The sequence below is a fragment of the Ornithodoros turicata genome, chromosome 6, assembly GCF_037126465.1.
Source record: "Ornithodoros turicata isolate Travis chromosome 6, ASM3712646v1, whole genome shotgun sequence".
Classification (NCBI taxonomy): domain Eukaryota; kingdom Metazoa; phylum Arthropoda; class Arachnida; order Ixodida; family Argasidae; genus Ornithodoros; species Ornithodoros turicata.
In genome coordinates, this window is record NC_088206.1 from 6,571,240 (window position 1) to 6,592,799 (window position 21,560).

At 44.4% G+C, this 21,560-nt stretch overlaps 1 protein-coding gene across 5 annotated transcripts in view; it reads right to left on the bottom strand.

The window, feature by feature from the left end:
* LOC135398946 (forkhead box protein P1-like) overlaps window positions 1-21,560 on the bottom strand; it is a 227,485-nt gene that overhangs the window by 77,254 nt on the left and 128,671 nt on the right. The window contains exon 1 of one of the 5 annotated variants that reach the window (XM_064630524.1): window positions 12,125-12,309. The exons of 2 other annotated variants lie outside the window; for them this stretch is intronic. In XM_064630524.1, the coding sequence (XP_064486594.1) occupies window positions 12,125-12,250 (126 nt within the window). In that variant the 5' untranslated portion in view covers window positions 12,251-12,309. Of the gene's footprint in view, window positions 1-12,124; window positions 12,310-21,560 lie in introns of those variants that run through there. 2 more of the 5 variants (XM_064630522.1, XM_064630523.1) reach the window with 2 other exon arrangements.

The window sequence follows — 21,560 nt, forward strand, 5'->3', positions numbered from 1 at the left end:
TCCACTGTTTACGTTGTTGGAAATTGAGGAGGTGGAGTAGGAAAAGGACGATACAATGAGACGTGAGTTGTGACGTCACAGCGTGATGGACGTTTGTTAGTTTCCTTTTATGAACCTTAGTTTGGCATAGTACTCTACAGCTAGCATAGAAAAACAGGCGATGGTCCTCACACTGTAAAGTACCCCCCCCCCCCTCAAGTTCTACGTCGCCATTTCTATTCAAGAAAAATATTTTCCCCACGTGTTTAGAACCAGTCAGGGGTGAATGCCTCAGATTTAAACGGATAAATTTCTTCCAAATACTCACTCACGTTACGACAGTTAGTATCGGTCAGCCCCCTTCAACTCCACCTAACAAAACGGGTGACGGTGTCCGATAACGAACGCCCCTCGTATACTGATTTCCAGTCGCAATCAATACGAAAGCAGAGCACGCGCCACCTGCCTCTTTAATTTTCTTTATTACCTTTTATATCTTTCACCACCACCACCCTGACTCTCCCTTCATAATTTACCGGCTTCCTCCAAAAACGAAACCTGTCCACGCAGCTTCGAAACCGAAACCGAAACAACCTGGCTAGGTCTTTCACTGCTCGTTCGCTCCACGCGTCCGCAAACATGTACCTCACAAACTGACGCACACAACGACCAAACAACCAACCAACCATTCGACCAGACTCTCTCCCTTGTATAAATGCGAAATCGTCCGATTCGCGGAGCACACACGGTACAATATCAACTGCCGGCCGACCCTGGAAAGGAGGAAGGGGGGAAGGGAGGGTTGGAGAGAGGCGAGCACACGAGGCAGAAAGGCAAACGCGCCGGCCTGTATACGTGTTTATCTTATCCAAGGATACGTACACAGCGTGGGGACAAACAATCGGAGAGGAGGAAATAAGCACACGGGTTGCTCTCCCCCCTTCCTGAAAAAAGACCATGGCAAAATGGGCGAGGGTGAAGACACGTGTATGAACTTCTCAGGGCCGTGCGCCTTCGTCTGGGTAGATGCTGGCCAGCGATGAGGAGGCATAAAAGAGAACGGTTCTGGGGGCGCTCTTTTCGTGACGGGGGGACGTTGCGGTTCGAGGTTGGACTCGCGCGATGCTACGTATGGAAGGAGGTTGAACTCAATATGGTGGCGGCATATATATACGCTTGGGGTTCAGAGAGAACATTATGAGAACGCGTCGGAAATGAAGTACTGACGTTTCGGAGTGTCGGGTCGTGAGATGGAGGGGGGGCAGGATCGTGATGAAACGGCTGAGGTGTGATTTTGCCATTTCCAGCTCAACGCAATTCTTTAGAGGCAAGGTAATCGACCTATTAATTGAGTACAGAAGGGATACCACGTCAATAAAAAAAATATTATTGCGAAGATGTTCTGAATTTTCGTTTATAATCTGCTTTACATTTACACGCAGAAAGATGCGACTAAACAGGGAACAGACCGAAGAAGCACAAATCGAATATTTTCTTATTTTCTCCGACGAAACCCCCTCTACCAAGTACGGCAATCAAAATCAATCCCGCGAATCGCTGAGAAAGCTCACTCACACCCTCGTCCTCATCTCTGAACGCTCCTAATATTCTCTGTCGCCGCCTCAATCCGTCATCGAGTAACACCATCTCGAACAGCGCTTGCGTCACAGCGACGTCAGCATTTGCCATGAGCAAGCGGGTTGAGGACAAAAAAAGAAAAAAGAAAACTTCACAATCGTATCTAATCCGTTTGCTGGAATCACGAAACGCTGATCAACCGATGAGGCGTCTCCGTCATCGGTCACCGCAGAAGCAGCACTCTCGTATCGGAAACGGACCAGTATTGTTCTGCTGAGATGAGACCGCCGTTCAATTCTGCGACGCCTGGTGACACCCCTGGCTTCCCGCCAACGGACAACCGACATTCTTCCCCCCTCTATGTTGAACAGAGTTGATCCAACGCTCGCTTTCCGCATGCCACGAAACACCTCTCGTCAAGATGTTGCATTAATCCACCGAACGCGCCTCGATGTGGCCTTTACAGCTCAGTGGCGTTACCGCTTGGGACAAGTTGACTCTCCCACCTGCTGCCACTGTGGTGCTCTTGAGGATCTGGAGCATATTCTCCTTCATTGCCCTCACTACCAACCTTCCCGAACCACACTCTCCGAGTCTCTACGTCAGCTAGACTCTCGCCCTATCTCCCTATCGAAATTGCTTGGTCCCTGGCCCAATCCAGCCCAGCAACGCTCTGCGCTCAAAGCTCTTCTGTCATTTCTGGACACCATCGGACTTCGAGGGGCTTATTTTATTCCCCACATTCCCACCAGCAATGGGGTAGAGTATCGCCTGTGGCAATGAAGCTCCCCACTCTCCAAGGTCACAAATAAAGTTGTTTGTTTGTTGTCTCCGTCATCCCAGTTGTCCGTTATCTGCAACGATCGTTTCTCTTTTTTCATTACCACCGCGACACAACTGTGGCCATAAAAGTAGTACAGACGTGTACAGGTGTAAAGGGGTGATCAAGAAGGAGAGGGAGACGGGGAAGTTAGTAGCATATATGCGTCCCTGGCCGACTTCGTGGGGGAATCCCAGGAAAACCTCAGGATTCGAACCTTACCCCTCCGTCTTCTGTCTAGTCTTCAGCATCACGTGATAGAGACAACGATTGTTGCGCGGAATCACACAACCGTCGGGATTTCCCATTTTCCCATGGGATTGATTGATCAATCAATCAATCAATCAATCCCATTTTCGCGTGCAATCCTATCGGGTCCGAATCTGGCCGAAAACGCTGTTGTGGAAGGGAACAAGTTGCTTAGACGCGCCGTCTACCGCAAGTGACGTTAGATACGGTGTACTGAGACTGATTAATTGAAAAAAAGAAAAAAGAAACATAGAATAAGACAACCGTATCAGCCCAAATATTGATAAATTAAATAGCCCTCAGACAGACAAAACTAATCAAATGTGGCGTCTTTAACGGGCGTACATAGCATGCACGCTTAAGCGTGTAAAAAGAGTGTTGTTGTAGATGACTACCTTTTTTTTTTTTCAACTAGCTCAAGTGAGTGGTGCAATAACAAAGGTGTTTAGAAAGCGCACTTCCGAAACTGTGCTTTTAAATGGAATACGCCCACCCGAAATGGCGCTTCTTGTAGAATACACCATTTGAAAGTGTATTTTACAAAACACCCTTCCGTATGGTGCGAAACTGAATCCACAAAGGTGTGCGCCATAGGAGAAGACATTTACATCCGAAAAAGTAACGGTGTTGTCCCGCAACACAAATTCTTATACATTTACAATATCAATTTGAGGGCATTTTGAAACACCCCATCTCATCGTCATCATTTATTGTTGTTGTTGTTGTTGAGGGCATTTGCTTACTGAAGGCAAACATATTAGCGCAATTTGTGGATTCTTAAAGTCATTAATGGCCTCTTGAATAACGACCTATCACAGTTCAACGCTAACTCTTTGTCAACTCCTCTTGACGTATATATGATAAATATATTTGCGCAACAAGAAAAAAAAAAGAAAAATAAAGAAAGAAAGACCCGATAGACGAATGCCACAGTTTCTTGACGTATCTCTAATATCGTACCGCTCCAGCTAATTCAGCGAGAGATAAATGTCTGTCCCTGCATCTCAGGGGCAAGGTCGAAAGCATTATCTCCAGGAGACTTCCTCCTCTCATTCCGCCATCTGCAACCCTCTCCCGACCGCATCCGCTACAATTATTTATTCTTATTTTTTTCCCCATATCTCGGAGTAGAAGCTTCCACAAAATAAACAACTAAATTATGACAATAAAAAATGGCTAGAAAAAATAAGAGACAACAAATTTCTCAGAGACACCACCATCACTTCGTTGATGTGTCTGAGACATTTGTTGTCTGTCATTTTTTCCCCTGTCTCGGGTCTCCCCATTGTCATTATGAACGAGCTATAGTCTGCGCCCTTTCACTCTTATTTTTTTAAATCCGTGTTAGTTTTTTTTTATTCCGTGTTTTTATTCCGTGTTACTTGAGACTTCGTGTTGTGTCTGTCCCTTCGTGTTCCCTAGTCTCGGGGTTTTTACATTATGCATCAACTAAATGATTTATCGAAATGTACAGCTTCGCTGAGTGCAAAGTGTCCGATTAAGTTCGTACGATTTTAGCAAATGAGTGACTGAACTTATTACTGAAATTAGTATTTTCAAAATTCTACGGCGATGTAGGGAAGTCAACGAGACGCGCGTTTCAGTAAAAGAGTGAAATCTTACGAGCAGCGTAACTGCAACATACCCTAGATACGTGTGTCTTAGGTAACCAGCGTCATCTCTGGCAAATTCCCATTTTTTTTCTTTTTCTATCACATCACATCACATCATATCTGACAAATGGCTTTCGTAAACGGGAAAAGTAGAACCTGGACTTTGTAGCACAACCGCAGGCGTTACTAATACCTGCAAATATCGAATACGATGAAAGATGAAAGTCACTGAAAAGCTTAGCCAGCTGTAGGAGTCGAACCCACATCTTCTGGATTGCCGGTCCAGGGCTCTACCAATTGAGCTAAGCTAACATGCCTTCTCAGCGACTTCCAGGGTGCGTCATCTGAAGGGACAAACCAGCCACACTCTCTCACTCATCCTCCTTTCACTCTTACATTTTTGCTCACTCATACACACATTCATACGACGGGATCGACGCAGGCGGCATCAGCTGAACATGAAATAACTGATGTTCTGAGGCTGGAACAACATAGAAGGGACAAATACATACAAAGCCTCAATTTGCCTCCAGAAGATGCCTCCAGTTCGACTCCTACAGCTGGCTAACCTTTTCAGTGACTTTCATCTTTCATCGTTAATTTCTTAGGCAAATTGAGGCTTTGTATGTATTTGTCCCTTCTATGTTGTTCCAGCCTCAGAACATCAGTTCTCTGAAATATCGAAAACCCTGTTTTTCCGAATCAAACTGAATTAAAAATATCCGGACGGTTTTAACATGCTTATCGATTCGAATGACACACCAAAGCTTCGGGGGGAAAATCACTTAAATTTAACTCATATGCAGCTCGCGTTGGTGTATTTCCGGTGGGATATTAACCAAAATTTATGCTTTCTCAATTAGCTGTGCTCCATATGTGTAGGAAGACATTAAATGTACATGAATTGAAGTTTTTGGGAGTTGTTTTTCAAGAGAATCTCTCCTGGAATAGTCACGTTCAAATGTTGAGGCAGGAGCTCGCAAAGGCTATCGGGCTGCTCAACAGAGCACGAATGATACTCCCCATGCATGTTAAATTGATTCTTTACTATTCATTGGTGTTCTCGCGGTTATCGTACTGTATTTTGGTTTGGGGCTCGACGTCCCCAACCAATTTTTCAGTTATTCAACGCTCCCAAAACAAGGCTGTTCGGGCCGTTGGTAATCTGCCGTTTCTTTCGCCTGTAAGTGACATCATGAAAAAACATCGCATTTTAAGTGTACAGGCTATGTATCAGCATAACTTGGTGTTAAAATTTTTCAAGGAATTTAAAAAGAACCCGGACATTTTTTGTAGTAAATATGGTATTAATACTCTTGTTGTTCCTTATCTCTTACGTACTGCTTCACTGGTTTGTATCCCTAGATGCAGGACGAAATATGGGGAAGAAAGATTGTCTTTCTTAGCTGCTAAGTACTTTAACAGCTTTTATGATTTAATGGTGAAATGCGACTCTGTTCGAACTTTCAGAAAAGAATTAGCAGGTGTTCTCTTGTAGCTCTTCGGAGCATTGATCGATGAATACGTATTGTTGTAAGATTTGTTTTGCTTTTATTACTTTATTATTTTATTACTGCTTTATACTAATAGATTATCGTCTTCACTGTCTTGTTTATTTGACTGTATTGGCTGTGCTCTCGCCATGTCGGGGACTGTGTCCCTTTTGCGCGTGCACATTACCAAATAAACCTGAAACCCCTGAAATAGAGCTGCATGAGAAAAGAGCGTAAGGATAGCATGAAGCTTAGCAAGATCGTAGGCTCTTACTCCAATGCACACGTTCAGTTTTATACGCATCTTAATCAGGAGAATTGTTAGATAGGCGCCTGTGTACAGATAACATGCTCGGGGAAAGAATACGCCAATCGCTGCAACAGTCAATCCGGTTTTCACTGGACACGTTATCGAACGGATAACGGAATGTCTTCGTTCAACGACGCGCAACATCTATTAGATAATAGTGAGTTTTAGTATAATGTTCGCTGCCGCCTTTGCGTACGTAAGGAATAGCGTGGTGGTTCCGCACAATGCGCGAAGCTCTTGTTTGTTTGTTTGTTAGTTTGTTTGTAAGAAAGAAAAAGCTCTATTTATTGTGCTCTATGCTATGCTATATGCTATGCTACGCTATTATTGTGCTCTATGATTGTTCCCCAATTTCACAGAAGTGTATATGACCTTCGTACTGATAATTTAACTCTTTATTTACCCTACCCCTCGTTCAAACCATGGTTGGTTTTCTTTCTCTTATTGCTTTCCTGTAAATTATGAAACTCTCTTCGCTACATACGAGTTACGTAACTCTACATCTGTAGATTTATTTAGACGCAGTCTCTTATAGTCAATTTTTGAATAAGTGTGTGTATATTTCTATTATCTGAATATGAGTAATATGTGATGTATGACTCGGTTCTCTTTTTTTTTCTCTCTGTATTTTTCTTTTTCTCGCTTCAGAGTACGTAAATGTGCACTCAAAGCATATATATCTCCGGAGCCGCTTCTGCTACTTTTGCGTTTGATGATGTTGACGATGCGAGAATATGAATAATAAAAAAGAACGAGTCTCGCGATATACCGATATGCCATCCCCACGTTCGGAAGTTATCACGCAGCAAAAATCTGGCTCTATCAGAGAGGCGCTTTCGCTCTCTCCCTCAGTCCTCCCAAATGCAATGTTTCCTCCTTTTTTTCTCTTAAAGGAGTACAGAAAGTTATCTCAAAGATTTTCTGTTTCTGACGCATTTGAAAGCATGTGACTTCACCTGATCACTAACAGAAAGAAAAAAAATGTAACAGTGGACCAGCGTTGGTGATAGCCAAGGTCGTGCTCAAGACTAGAAGGTGGTGGGTTCGAATCCTGTACCACCGGTTGTGCTGTCTGAAGTTTTCCCCGGGGTTTTCCGAAGACTTTCCGGACGAATGTCGGCACAGTTCCCCCAGAAGTCGGCCCACTACGCACACTTACCCCCCTAATGGAGGGAGGACCGCCTGTCCTCCCTCCATCTGTCCACATCTGTACGCCGCTCATAGCCACAGTTGCTTCGCGGCGCTAACACTGAATAAAAAAAATAAGAGTGAAAGGGCGCAGACTATAGCTCGTTCATAATGACAATGGGGAGACCCGAGACAGGGGAAAAAAATAACAGACAACAAATGTCTCAGACACATCAACGAAGTGATGGTGTCTCTGAGAAATTTGTTGCCTCTTATTTTTTCCCCTGTCTAGGTCACCTCATTGTCACAATAAAAAAAAAAAGAAGAAGAAGAAAAAATCTCGGTATGCAATATTCGTCTTGGCAAAAAACGCATCCGAACATTGACGCATGCGTTCCCGCTCAACTCGCTCTGCAGGGTGGAAGGAGGAGGAGGAGGGAAAACGTCACCGGTGATGTCATTACGGTCACACGATGCACGCTCCAATCGGAACCGGCGCTTTCCTTTTTTGTTCTCGTTTCTCTCCCAGTTCTCCCTGCGTAGCAGACGACGTTTCTCTAAACCAGTCAGCGGGCTGCACCGTAATGATGTCAATGCGACCCGGGCGGCTAGTTGCGGGCATTGCCACCGTTGCGCTCAGTCGCGATTTTTGAAATTCAATTGTGTGACATGTAGGCATCTTTCGAATAGTGCATTTTAATAGGCATGATAACGGCCTGGTTAAAAAAAAAAGGAAGAAAAGTAGTGACGGAAGCGCTTTCATGAAATGCCCTCCTCACGGGAAGGCGCTATGCGTACCCGTTGTCATGGTAACTGTCTCATCCGCCGCAGGCGAATTGCCCGTTTGGTTACGCGCTCTGCCTATGGAGCCTGAGACAGCGCATTCTTTTAGGGGTTACAAATGCAACATGATCGGGACACAAGTATATCCTTGTGAATCGAATACGGACTACAATACTGTGCATACAGTGCAGTGCAAAGCAGTGAGCTTAGAGAGCGGGCTTTGTGTGCATTTGCTTTCGCGATCCTTTTCAACATGCTTCGCAGAAGACGCCGACTCTACGAACTTACACAATGCCTCCAAATGCCAACCTCGAAAATCTCAACGAAACGTTGCGATGAGCGAACCTATGAACCAATCACGTTCATTCCGGGAAACAAGATGTTCCCCGTATTAACAACAACTTAATGGGGGGCCCCGCAGTAAAAGTGAGATGAACTAAGTCAATATCCTGTTCATAGCGGTGAACAATGAACCCGAACAACACGAGCCGTGCGATAATCTCTTTGTTCTTATTCTTGGCTATATAGTCAGAGCGAGCCGTGTCTGGAAAACAGGAATACACGTGTGGTTCATAAAGATGCGCAACACTGCATTCCGTCATCGCTTTGCTGAGTGTCTGCTGTGGACAGCTACGTGAAGGTCGCTCTACTTATAGTTAGGGAGTGACTTTTTCGGGTTAAACCCGATTCCGCCCGGTTATTCCCCCCCGAACTGACCTCCGACCAATTCGGATTAAACCCGATTTCTCCCCGAACTCCAGTCACTATGAAATCCTCAAGTGACGCTTCCATTGGAGACGGACAAAGGTCGCCACGTGTAACGCATGAAAGAATGGGTCATTTACGTTCCCAGAAATATACCCATGTGTGTCAGCACTGTCTCTGCCTTCGGGTGTTAGAGCTGGTAGGTCAACAAAAAAAAAAAAAAAAGGAAATGACTTAGTAGACAAGAGGAGAAACAAGAAAAAAAAAACACCCGGTAACTCCCGAAGGTACAATTATAGCCCGATTTCTCCCCGAATTACAGATTTAAAAAACAGCGCCCGATTCTTACCGCCCCGAATCTGAGAAAGGCATTTTACCCCCAAAAATCACTCCCTACTTATAGTCCACATGCGATATATACCGAGAGAATGTGAGCTGAACCATACACGGAAGGTTATCAAAGGTTATCAGAGTCAAGGGCGACACACCAGACCACACTGCACCCAGATTTCATCGATTACATAGATATGTGGCATGTGGAGGATGTATTTGCATACAGCGAATGAATGGGACATCACGGACTGCGGTGGCGACTGCGGCGGAGACGTTCTGCGTGGGAGCTAATGTGTGTGTGTGTGTGGGGGGGGGGGGGGTTCTTTTGCGAAGTGCGTAACTGGGGAGGGGAGAGGCGGAAAACTACTGTTTAACCCAATGTTTTGTTGTTGTTGTTGCTGCTGCTATTGCAATACCATGTCGGAGTTGTTGCGCCCCAAATCGTAACAAAGCAGACTAAACTGTATTATTCCACGTATAACAGAGGACGATCGGCCACAAAACTGTTACGAAATACAAATGTCAAAACATTACAAAAGCGTAGAAAAATAAATCGACCATACTCTTATTATGTGTTGTATAATGGCCACTATCAAATAGATACTACACAACACGTCCCCACAGGAATCTAAGCACAATACATCGCAAACAGGTAGTTCCATTTCCTTGCAAAATTAATACTTTCAAATTCTCATTCTTTGTCCGAACTCGATCTGGAAGAATGGAACCGTCTTCCAGAAACACTGGTAAGCTGCTCGTTTTCCAGCGAGGTTTACAGCTTGCTAGGCGAGTTGATTTAAGTTATGGGAATCGATGTCTGTACTTCCTGTTCTTCTTTCCTATGTTACTCTATTAATCAGCTTAGCCTGTTGCTTCAAACTATGATTTTTTTTTTCGCTATGTGCCGTACTGTTTAATCTCCAGTAACAACCCTGCAGAGGGTTAACAGTATCGATAAAAATAAAAATAAATTTAATGTGCGGGAAACCGAAACAAATGAATAAGTTCAGGCGAACTGTCAAGTACGCACAGATGCGTTCAGACCAGCACAGCAATTAATTAGTTAATTATCAGCAACCCAATTACTGTAGTTCATCACATTCTCAGTAAGAGAACAAAAATAAAGTTATGCATCAAAATTACATATTGAAACTTGTTCTATAACCCAATTGTTTTTTAACAGTAACTGCAATTGCAATCAAGTTATAATTATGACTTTTGTAATTGTAACTGTAATTTCAGTTACTTTTACGAGCAGGTCGTTGTAATTGTAATTCAACCGGCCTGTTTGTGTTCAACGTACTATGAAGACAGAGGGCGGCATGGAGTGTTTCGTCTCATCCACTGCACGCGCCGTTATTATAACTTGCAGTGAAAGCTGAAGTAGAACATACACCTACGTGCATTTCACACAAAAATTACTCGGGACGTTGCATTTTTTTAATAATAATATTTCGTCTCCAAATAACCTTTTGTAAAACATCGGACGGTGTCGCTCTCAGTCTGAATGATGTGCTCAGCGAAGATATATATATATATATATATATATAGTTGAAATAAATGGGAGACAGAAGATGAAAGTAGGGGAAGTAACAAAAAAGGGGTTTATTAAAACTTAAAAATCATAAAAGTTAGGGAGGATGTCTACGTTACGGCGGAAGCTCCGCCTTCTTCGGGACAAAAGAGCTAAAGCTCTTAGCTCTTTTGTCCCGAAGAAGGCGGAGCTTCCGCCGTAACGTAGACATCCTCCCTAACTTTTATGATTTTTAAGTTTTAATAAACCCCTTTTTTGTTACTTCCCCTACTTCCGTCTTCTGTCTCCCATTTATTTCAACTATAATTACGTAGCCGTCCGATCCAACTCCAACTTTTCAGGATATATATATATATATATATATTGCAATAATATGCTGTGTCGCACCAGTATTGTGAATAATGAACAGCCGCATATTGCCGTCTCGCCGAGCAATGTCAGACGAGCTTAATTCGGAATGTGGGACGGTATTTACGTCTATAGTACGGAGTTTGGAAGCATACGTGAACATTAAAAAAACTATACCGGTAACCGTGTACCTTTGCAGCAGGGATATAATGTTAGTGCCGAGTTTTGAGACTGTATACTGCGGCAGAGTGCTGGCACGTGGAGCGAGGTTAAGTTGTTTTCACTGCAATACAACAGCGCCAGTAATGAGCACTCTAGACGTTACTGGTGTTATCAATTCAAAATAACTTCGCTACGAGGCTCTTTTGCAGAGTATAAGGCTCACTTTTCTCGTTTCAGGAGCGTGAAGAATTGCTGTCTCGGATGGATCACGCGTACATGAAAAAAATATTGTCCACTGTTCTCTAGAACTACATACGCCACAGAACCAATAGGCTACCGCTACAGACGAAATATTGCTACAATAACAGAACTGACGTTCTGAGGCTGGAACATATAGAGAGGACAAATACATACAAAGCCTCAAGTGCCTAAGAAATTAATGATGAAAGGTGGAAGTTACTGAAAAGGTTAGCCAGCTGTAGGACTCGAACCATCATCTTCTGGATTCATCTTCTGGATCTTCAGATGACGCGCCCTTGGAAGTCGCTGGGGAGGTGTGTCAGCTTAGCTCAATAGACGAGTTCAGAAGATCCTAGTGCTCTTTGCACACGCATTGCATCCTGGGCGCTTGCTGAGCGGGAGAACGAAGAATAATCCTTCACATTTCGCTTTCGCTGACCTTGACACGTCAAGGACAATGGACCGGTAGAGAAGAGATCGGAACAGTTTAGAGGCCACCCGTTTCTTTCGTATTAGTAAACTCCCACAGCTCATAGCGACGCTAAGCACTCTGGGATTTTCTGAACTAGTCTATTGGTAAGAGCCCTGGACCGGCAATCCAGAAGATGTGGGTTCGAGTCCTACAGCTGGCTAACCTTTTCAGTAACTTCCGCCTTTCATCATTGCTACAATAAGTTGCGCACAGGCACAGCTCGACTTGGTCAAAAAGAATCTTTTGCAAAGTACAATGTTTCTCGTGGTTAACAACAACATTCTGCGGCATTTTAAATTCGTGAAGAAAAAAAATCGGGGACGGGGGGGTGCAGGGAGATCGCGAAAATCGCAGAAGAATCACTACTTTCACGGTACCTTTAAACTGGGCAGCATGGTGACCGGCTGCGACCCCGCCACACACGTGGAGCCATCACTGTTGTGCCGCTGCCGCTCGATCTGGGCCGCCGCCAGCCGAAAACGACAATAGACCGCCTTGCCCATGTGCCGTTTGCTCTACCCCCGACGCTGTCTCTCTGAGGCTGGCGTTCTCACCGCCGCCGCCGCCGTCGACGCGCACAAAATCGGCAATGCAAATAAACAACAACTAGTTGCAGCGGCGGCTGACGACGCTCAAGCGGAAGATCTCTCCGCCATCCTCCTCCCTCCCGTCTGATCCAGAAAGAGGAGAGCCAGAGCCCAGAACTGGTAAACGGGGACCTCCGTTCTGAAATACTAACGGAATATAAGCGGGGAGGGATGTACCAACATTATTTCGGTGCCAATGCGCGAAGTCAGGTCCTGCGTGAACGAATAGCGCCCTTGTATGTATTACGTGGTGCGAACCATTGGGAATCGCTGTCAAGGTTGGAGGCGGGTGCTTGGTGTGGCACGAAGAACTTTTTTTTCGTAGGCGGCTGCGGCGTTGCGATTTCTGTGCGGCGTCGGCGTGACAAGGGTAATGAGCACGTGCCACGACACAGTACGTTGACAAATTGGTGAAGCCGTCTGTGGCCTCCACCACCAATTCCGAAATAAACTTCACCGGCTTTTTTTTTTTTCGAACATAGAACGCATCGTCGAACGCATTTCAATTCAACTGTTGTCAGATAATAAAACAGTTAGTACATAGGTAAAAATTGGACATTCGAAACACGTGAACAGAAAAAAAAAAATATATATATATTACGATGAAGCACCTTTCTGCTTTTCCTTTTCCATTCTGTCCTTGTGTCCTCATCTGTACCTGGGCTGTATTCTTATGCACTCCACTTGCCGGAAGTCACTGACCTCAAAAAGCGTTACCTGATAAAAGTGATAATATCCCTTTACTTTTGGCAGTATCTCCAGTGACGGGTAGATATCTCGGGGGGATGAGTCATACTATGTGCGACTGATTGCAAACCAATCAAAAAGCCCCAATGTAATAGCGTACAATTAAGCGATCAAACACAATTGATAAGTGATTGATAAAAATTAGAGATACAATTAAGTGCATGATCCTGTGTCACCGGTGTATGCCGAGACTTTTGCACCTTTACTTTTACTTGCACGTTTACGGGACACACTACAACAGGACGCACAACGTCCGAGGAGTTCAAGTACAAACACAAACCACTGAAATCAAAGCAGCGAAAGTGCAGGCACGCAGAACGCAAGCCAGTTTCAACGACTGAACCCTATCGAAGTAGAGACCAACACTCCGAACGCTTTTACTCACTCGAAAAAGAAGTAACCGCGAAGTATGCCAAAAGTTTAGCGCCAAAATACTGCCGTATCCGCGCAGTATATAGACGCGAAACTGCAACCTCTTCGTTTCCACCCGTTACATCCAAGCGTTAACGTCGCGTCACGCGTTCTTACATAAACAAGACAACTTCCACTAGCGATAACCCAGCCAAGGCGCGAGCGCATCCTTTCTAGACCTCGCGTAAACGAATACAAGGATGATGATGATGATGACGATTTCGTTATCCCGTTCGCACGAGAAACGCGAGGACAGAAAAGCGAGGGAGGGGGGGGGGGGATGGGTGGAGAAAACTTGGTTCACGGTAAACAACCTCCGGCGCGGAAGAAAAACACGTGCATGGGGAACAACAACTCTTTCCCTCGACTCTCTCTATCGATACTCGCATGCTGGATAGGCTGTCGCGCGGCCTTCGTGCCCTGCCACTATAATATAGTTGTTTCTGTTGGACGCGAGTGGTGTTATGTTTTCGTAGCGCTGCGGCGTGGCGTTGTGAGGCGCGCGCGGTGTTGGGTTGCGATTGTTGACGCGAAGTGTGTTGCCGTCCGTATAGTTGCTCCGAGCGAAGGGTATATATCTCTGGTGGTACTCGTTTGCGCACGTTCTAGAGAAGCGAGCTGTTTCTTCGTTGAAAACATCTATACCATCAGTATCTTGTCAGGAGCAGTTTTTACGATGTGTGTATTGTCATCAAGTACGAGAAACCACGCGTATATCGGCATCGAGCAGGATACTATTTATCTGTGCAGGTACTCCACCCGGGTGGGTATTGTCATCGAGTAGGAGAACTACCAATGGAGGTGGTGCACTTTTACACCGACGGAAACTACATAGCGACATAACGACGCTCCCAAAGGGAAGATTGCTTCCTGTATGTGCCCATGCCGTGCGAAAAATCCTGAATCTACAGAAGAGTTGCTACGGAGGGCAGCACAGTCCTGTAGTGTGCTTACCAGAACCTGATGTTCCACACACCTTGAACATGACCAAAGAGCCTAGCCGAAGTGGGCCAGCGGAGAGAGCACTCCACAAGTCCGTACAATGACTGCTTGTGTATGCATGTGTGTATCCGAGGTGAAGAACAAGAAAGACCAAAAGGAACACGTAACTCCGTTGAGTAATTCAGCTTCAAATGTGCTGCATCAGGTCTGAAGAAGAAATGCAAAATCGCGGGTAAAAAAAAAGTTATGCAGAGATCAGTATCAGCGATTAGTACGAATGCGCAAACATTATCGTTCGTGACAACAGCCTGTGCATTTCAAACCGTTCAACGCCATCTCCAATGTGATCCATCGCGTTCAAATAACTTAAAGGGACAGTGAAATGCCCCTCCTTATTTTTTTTCGTTTTTGCCTGTGGCGTGTGTAACAGGAGCTCTTCCGAAGGAACGACGAACGAAGCTGATCTGTGACGCGTGCTCTCAGCTGCACACCTTCTACCGACACCCTCGACTCCTTCAAAGAGCGTGTAAAAGAGCGAGGGAAGTCACGTCACTGCGTGACGTTCGCAGTTCTTATGGGAGGGCCAATCAGGTGGTCTGTGACGTAGCTCCGCGACGCCGAAGCGCCGTAGCAGTAGTAGTAGCGGACGAATTTTCGGTGACCATCGAGAGCTTACGGGGGCTCCCCACGCATGCCTGATGTCGTACAGGTGTGCTGACGTCACGCGAGGAGATCGGGCCGGACGGGTGTGGTTTCTCGGGGCGTTTAAAAAAAGTTTATTGCGCAATTAAATGACAATGCGCCACGTAGTGGAAATGTTGTGCATGCTGGCTCCTGTATGGTCCTGGCAACTCCTGCTTAGTGAACGAAACAATGTTTGGGCCACACAAACACAGACGCAGCTAAATAATACTTAGAATTTTGACCCAAATCCCAAGCAGGAGAGAGAGAGAGCTCTCCTTTATATTATTCTTTCCTAAATAATAAAATTTAATTATAATATTTTTTCTAAAATAATTTTATAAATCATTTATTTCCATTTCCCATTTCAACGAGTAAACGTGAAGTTTCCCCGCCGGCATCTCAGGCGACTAGTACAACCCCTTCCGTCATATGGCGAATAACAAAAAGGAGACGGGGAAAAAAAGTTCGGAACCGAAAAGACCCATAAAAAAAGTAAGATGGACAGTGAACGGGGCAACCGCCACAAAACACGGAGCACATCGTCACCGCAACCGCACGTCCGTAACCACCCCGATTCCATTTCCGAAGGTCCATTTGCCCAACCCACAACACAACGCACGGTGCAAGGCGGAACGGTACAGCGGTACACTTGGCAAAAACATCGCTCGACCAAAAAAGCTGCCGCCATGCAGCCGAACGAGCCCTCGTCGTATCATACACAAAGCGAGGCATTCTTATTAGTATTATTGTCATTGATTGGCAGTAGCCGAGCCAAGCGTGACATCGAGACAGGCGGGAAAAAAAGGGACATATGACGCATAAACAGGGTATTTCGGGACATAGTAAATGACCATTTGTGGTGTGATGTATGGAGATGCTACACTGTGGTACTCGTGTCCGGAATGGGTTAGGTCGATGTGAGGAAAGAGGGAGAGAGAGAGAGACGGTGTTTTTTTTTTTTTTTCCTTTTGTTAGTTACGGAGTGTGTAGTGTTCGTTTGGGCGTCGTGGCGTTTCATGGGTCGTTGGGTACGATGTACCACGCCTGGTTGTGTATACGGGGCTATACCACGTTTGGAATTTGAGAATTGGCGGAAAGAAGGAAGGACAGAAGGAAGATTGAGAAAGAAGGAATGGGAACGGAAGAAGCGTTAAACAAAGTGTCGACCTCGTTTGATCACAGTGTCATTATAAACTGTATAGAGAAAGGCGGCTGCATACGGTTGAGTAACACAGAGCTCGTTCTAGAAATAATGCGATACAAACATACAATAAAATATACAAAAAATATATAATAAATATAACATATAAAATATAAAAATATACAATAAAATATAATACGGTCTAAGGGGGGGGGGAGTGAATTTTGGGGCAATTACAGCTTCTAGTCCCCTACATTGCAATTATTCCCCGTTTTGGGCCCATCATCCAAAAACTTAGTCCCTTAAAACTTTACTCCCAAGCACTGCAAATTGTACCCTAAATTGCGCACGAACTTCCGTACATTTAGTCTCTAAGGGGAGTAATGGTTGTTGCAATGCACCTAGTTCTTCAAAAGACTAAAACTACTCCTTTTTTCCCTTAGACTGTGTAATGACCCCGGATTCCTAGGCAAATGTGTGGTTGTAATGGTGCCTCTTCAATACAGGAGCACGAACTGCGTGCAGGGGAACCTCCAGTATCGATTTGATAGTGCCTATAAATGCCTATTCCGGCGTTATCGCCTATTTTGGCGTTGTTGCTTAAAACTCCGATTAAACATGGAAAAATGCCTATAATGGCCCTAAAGTGGTGACGAAACTCCGTTGTCCAGGCGAAATTGACTCCGCGCGTGACGTCGGACTTCCATTTAAAACCCTCATCATCTGTAACACCCAAGCAGATCTTCAAAAAAAGTGAAATTCGATCAATAACATAAAAATATATATAATCAGAAAGTGTTGGCATGTGATTTCGTCTGTTTCTGTAAAGTACGCAACATGTCACTAATTTTCTTCTGTATATTACAATAATTAATATGCTATAATTATACTACAATTAATTAATATAATATATAATATACTGTAATTCATATAAAGGGAAGTGCCCCACGACGAGAGGGGGGGGGGTATATGTTTAATAGAAAGAAAAGAGATAAGATGAGTCCAGCGTCCGTGTGTCTTCTTCTACTTCTTTTGTCCTGTTGATTAGCGCTGGTTACCTTTCTCCAAGATAAGAAGAGATGTCAGCCATGTCGGCTTGCCCACAAAAAGAATTGAAAAGAAAAGAAACTCAAAATAACCACACACACACAAAAAAAAAGAAAAGATGAAAAAAGAAAGAAACAAAAACAGCCGATGAGAGCTGCCGATATTTCGAACAGAGACTCTTGATATAAGTTGATAAGAAAATTTAAACGACAGAGACTGTTCTTCTTCTTTTCTACCCTTCTATAATTAATATAGGAGTACAGGTTTCCCTGTTCAGCCCAGATGGGCTACCTCGCAAATGGCAGAAAAGAAGGGTTCTATTGACAAGGTGCAATTCGAACGGGTTTCAAAATCGGGAAGATTAATTCATTCGGGACAGCAGATGTTGTCGTCCCGTGCAGTTGGGTGAACACTGTAGACATTCTGGGATTGGATTGGATGGATTGGATATGAAAGAAGCATTCCGGGAAGTTGATCGCTATACGAATGCTTGCTTGATTTGGTCTGTTGTAAAGCAAAATAAAATGGAGAATGTGGAATTCAGCACATGAATGCGCTGTCCATAACTGCTGACCGTTGTTCGAAAAATCGTGTACACCCTTTTTTTTAAAGAAACATACCTTTTGCTTACGTCCATCGCACTTTACGAGAGCAGTTTATATCCGTCAAGATGAGCCGATTTGGACAGAGATGGCGCAAACCTTAAGCCTCGATCGCGAGGGCACTTTGAGAAAACACCCACGTTGCTAGCACTCGACTCCCAACGACGTATATATCACCGCCAGAACCGCGCCGCTTGCAAATATGCCTGCGTCCCCATAAACAGACGTCTGTGCGCTCGGCTGTTGTTTGGTCACCTGCATGGTTTAGGCTGATACTTCCTTAGCTGGGTCAATGTTCGCAGCGTAAAATACATTCAACGAGGGATATGAGAGATAAGTCTCTCAAGCTGTAAAAGTCGTCGAGGTGTTTGCTGTGTTAATTGCTTGTGTGCCCTTTGCAAGGAAGCTCACAGATACTTTGTTGCACGTACATGTTATACTCTTCTTGAAGTTTTAACGAGCCGTGGGAAATACTATCCTCTATGTTCTTCTTGTTATCTTTTTTTTAAATCGGAAATCGGGCCTGAGGCAACACCACCACCACCACCACAACAACAAAAATAATAATAATAATAATAATTTTTGCTGCAGTTAACCACTCCCCATTCTAAAAAACACACCCAATTTCCGAAGTGCCATAGCATTTCGCACATTTATGTATTTGCTAACGCCTTACAAAGAAACTAAGAAAAGAAACTAAGAAAAGAAACTAAGAAAAGAAACACTGAAGAGGCAGAAACATTCCGTTTTCGAGTCCCCAGATCAGCGGGTCTGAAGCGGGTCGTGAAGAAGTCAACGTGTATTTTCCTGGAGTACGGTCCAGCGAACTCGGGAAACGCCTGTTACGGAGAAGAAATTCTGCAGTTGAACGGAATAGACAGAACAAAGGAGAGAAAAATTAAGAAGAAAAATAAGAGAGAGCGATTTCGTGAGTAGAATTTCGGTTCACCCGAGCGAGAGGTCACCGGAGCTTCCACGTTTGTCGTTCCTGTTTGACTCTTATTTTCAAATAACCTACATTACTTTTGTGCTTTTATTTGGCTCCACTCTTAAAGAACCTATACTCGTCGAAATGTCGCAATGCAAACATACACACGCCTTTATTTGCATGGTCCGTTGGAAGTTTGATGAGAGCACGGAAGAAATATGCTTCCTGCATGATCGTGTTATCGGCTTCAGGCCAAAGATTTCGCCCTTCCTGCAATGTTTTTTTTTTTAAATATAGATATTAGATTATTGTTATTTAACACTGAATATGCCGTCGACACCAGCGTTGGGAGGATACGGCAACATTCTGCTCCCTGGGAGATTTAAAGATTGAGGGCAGTGTTTTAATTTTTCGGACAAACCTAATAAACATCGTCTAATACACCATATGACTTCGAACCATATTGTGAAGGGGCTCATTAGCTCATTATTTCATTCCCCACATCACCATCAGCAATGGGGTAGAGTACCCTCCGTTCATCATCCTAAAAAATAAAGTTTTTTTGTTGTTATTGCCCAATACTCGTGCGATATATAGGAACATAGTCCGTGGTTGAAGACATGGCCCACTAACAGTGCTATACAGTTGCATATAGGGTTAAAATGTGGGCAGGTTGGTGACGCATACTTTATAAAAAAAAGTTTTAAAAACCCCCCAGTGCCGGGGAACACACAAAGGGGAACACGTATAGGGACATGCCATGGAAACTTTGCCTTCAAATATTTGTTGGCCGAGCTTCTGATAAAGTCTGCCCAGGATGCAAGAAACGAAACTTTACTCACCATCGTCATCACCACCCAGTAAACTTCAGCACGCGGTTTTAATTTCGCGCAAATATCCCGAAAACTAGGAAAATGGGGGAGAGAGAGAGAGAGAGAGAGAGAGAGAGAGAAAGGTCCGAAAGTCACACTTAAAAGTTTCTCACATTGAAGCTGGCGGAGTGGTCCAAACTCTAAACATTTCCTTTTTTTTTTTCTTTTAAAAATCAATCAATCAATCTAAAAGCAGACATCTCAATTTTGTTCTTCTCTCTATCTCGAAGGATACACATGGTAGGATTGGAAATGACTCTAGATCTTGCGCTACCGCGCAGTTTATTCGTAGAGCATTACAATTCAGTAAGTGTCAGTTGACTGCAGGGCTCTTGCGCACAGCACTACAACAACAACAACAAATAAATCGTGACTATGACCTGGGGTGATTCACCACGGGAGAGCAGTACACAACCCCATTACACGCGAAACATTAGATGTGAGATATGAAAATGAAGTTAAAGTTATGTGCAAGTACAACAATTGAGCTCTCCTCCACTGACTGGGCTATGCCGCAAAAAGGAAGATGAAAAAAAAAAAAACATGAAAGAAGCACCAATGGTTTGGTTTGATTTGGTTTTAAGAAAAAATATGGTCACCAATAGTCATTGAGATACAGGGTATGACTCCGCAGCGTCTGGAGCAAACCGGTAGACAAGAGGAACTCCAAGAACATCAGAAGACATCGACAGTGTTGCACGTGGCCCTCACATGGGCCAAGAATTGCAGCCAGGGTGAATGCCTGTCGGCTAACAGAACTCAACTGAGCACAGAGTTGCCGCCTCTCCGTTTCGTAGAGCTCACATTCTGTTAGGACGTGCTCAACGACAGCGACATTCCCGCAGAACAGGAAATAGCCCCTCCTAGAGAGGACCTTCATATACATAGAGCGTCTGTACCTTCGGTTATAAGCGTAAACTTACAAGGACCAACAACAATAACAAAAAAAAAACACAAAAAAACTATTCCCTCGCTTCTTCCCGTAAAAAAATATGACACAGCGAGAATGACCACTCAAGCAGTTCCTACATCATGTGCGAGAGACACGCAGTCGTTTGGACATCACTAATGGACTATTACTGTTAGTCTCATCTAACTGCACGGTACGTCACCATTAAGCCTCCACCCTCACTCCAACGGGACAAAGAACACGCGCCGAGAGACCGACAAAAAAAAAAAAAAACATTTCCCAGCGCTGAACTGTCCAGACTCCCAATGGTCATCGTGGTTCGGTCATCAGAGTTCACTCACGTGTCCACCTCGCTTTTTTTTATATCTTTTATGCCAGTGAGAAAAAAATACGAAATAAAAAACACGCGTGTGTTTACGCTGTGCACCTGCCGTTGCCTCGATATGGTTTCCGCGCACAAGGGAACCTCGTTTGACCGACCTATATATGACGGTAGTAATCCTCCGATCTTGACGTGTTTCCGCTTCTTACACATGGTTACCCGGGGCATCTATACATCTGCGAAGGTATTGAATTAAATTGAATTGAATATAACAGAGACAACGTCAATGGTGGTACATCCAAGGTCATGCTGACGACTGGGACGACGAATTTTCGCTTACGGAGAATAGTTCCTTATATAGTCCTTATAGTTCCTTCTGAAGTCGACCCAGAACGCACATATACTACCCCTCCCCCCGGCGCCTCGTCTCTCACTCTTTCCTGTAGACCACCACTCGTTCCAGTAGCGTTTGGACAACGCTCGTAGCCACTGTTGCATCGCGGCGACAACGCATATGCACACGCACACACAAAATGAAAAGAGTCGACGAAGTGTTTTTGCGCTATATATACAAATATCTAATTTTCATAACGATGTCATGAGTGTCGCAAAGAACTTTA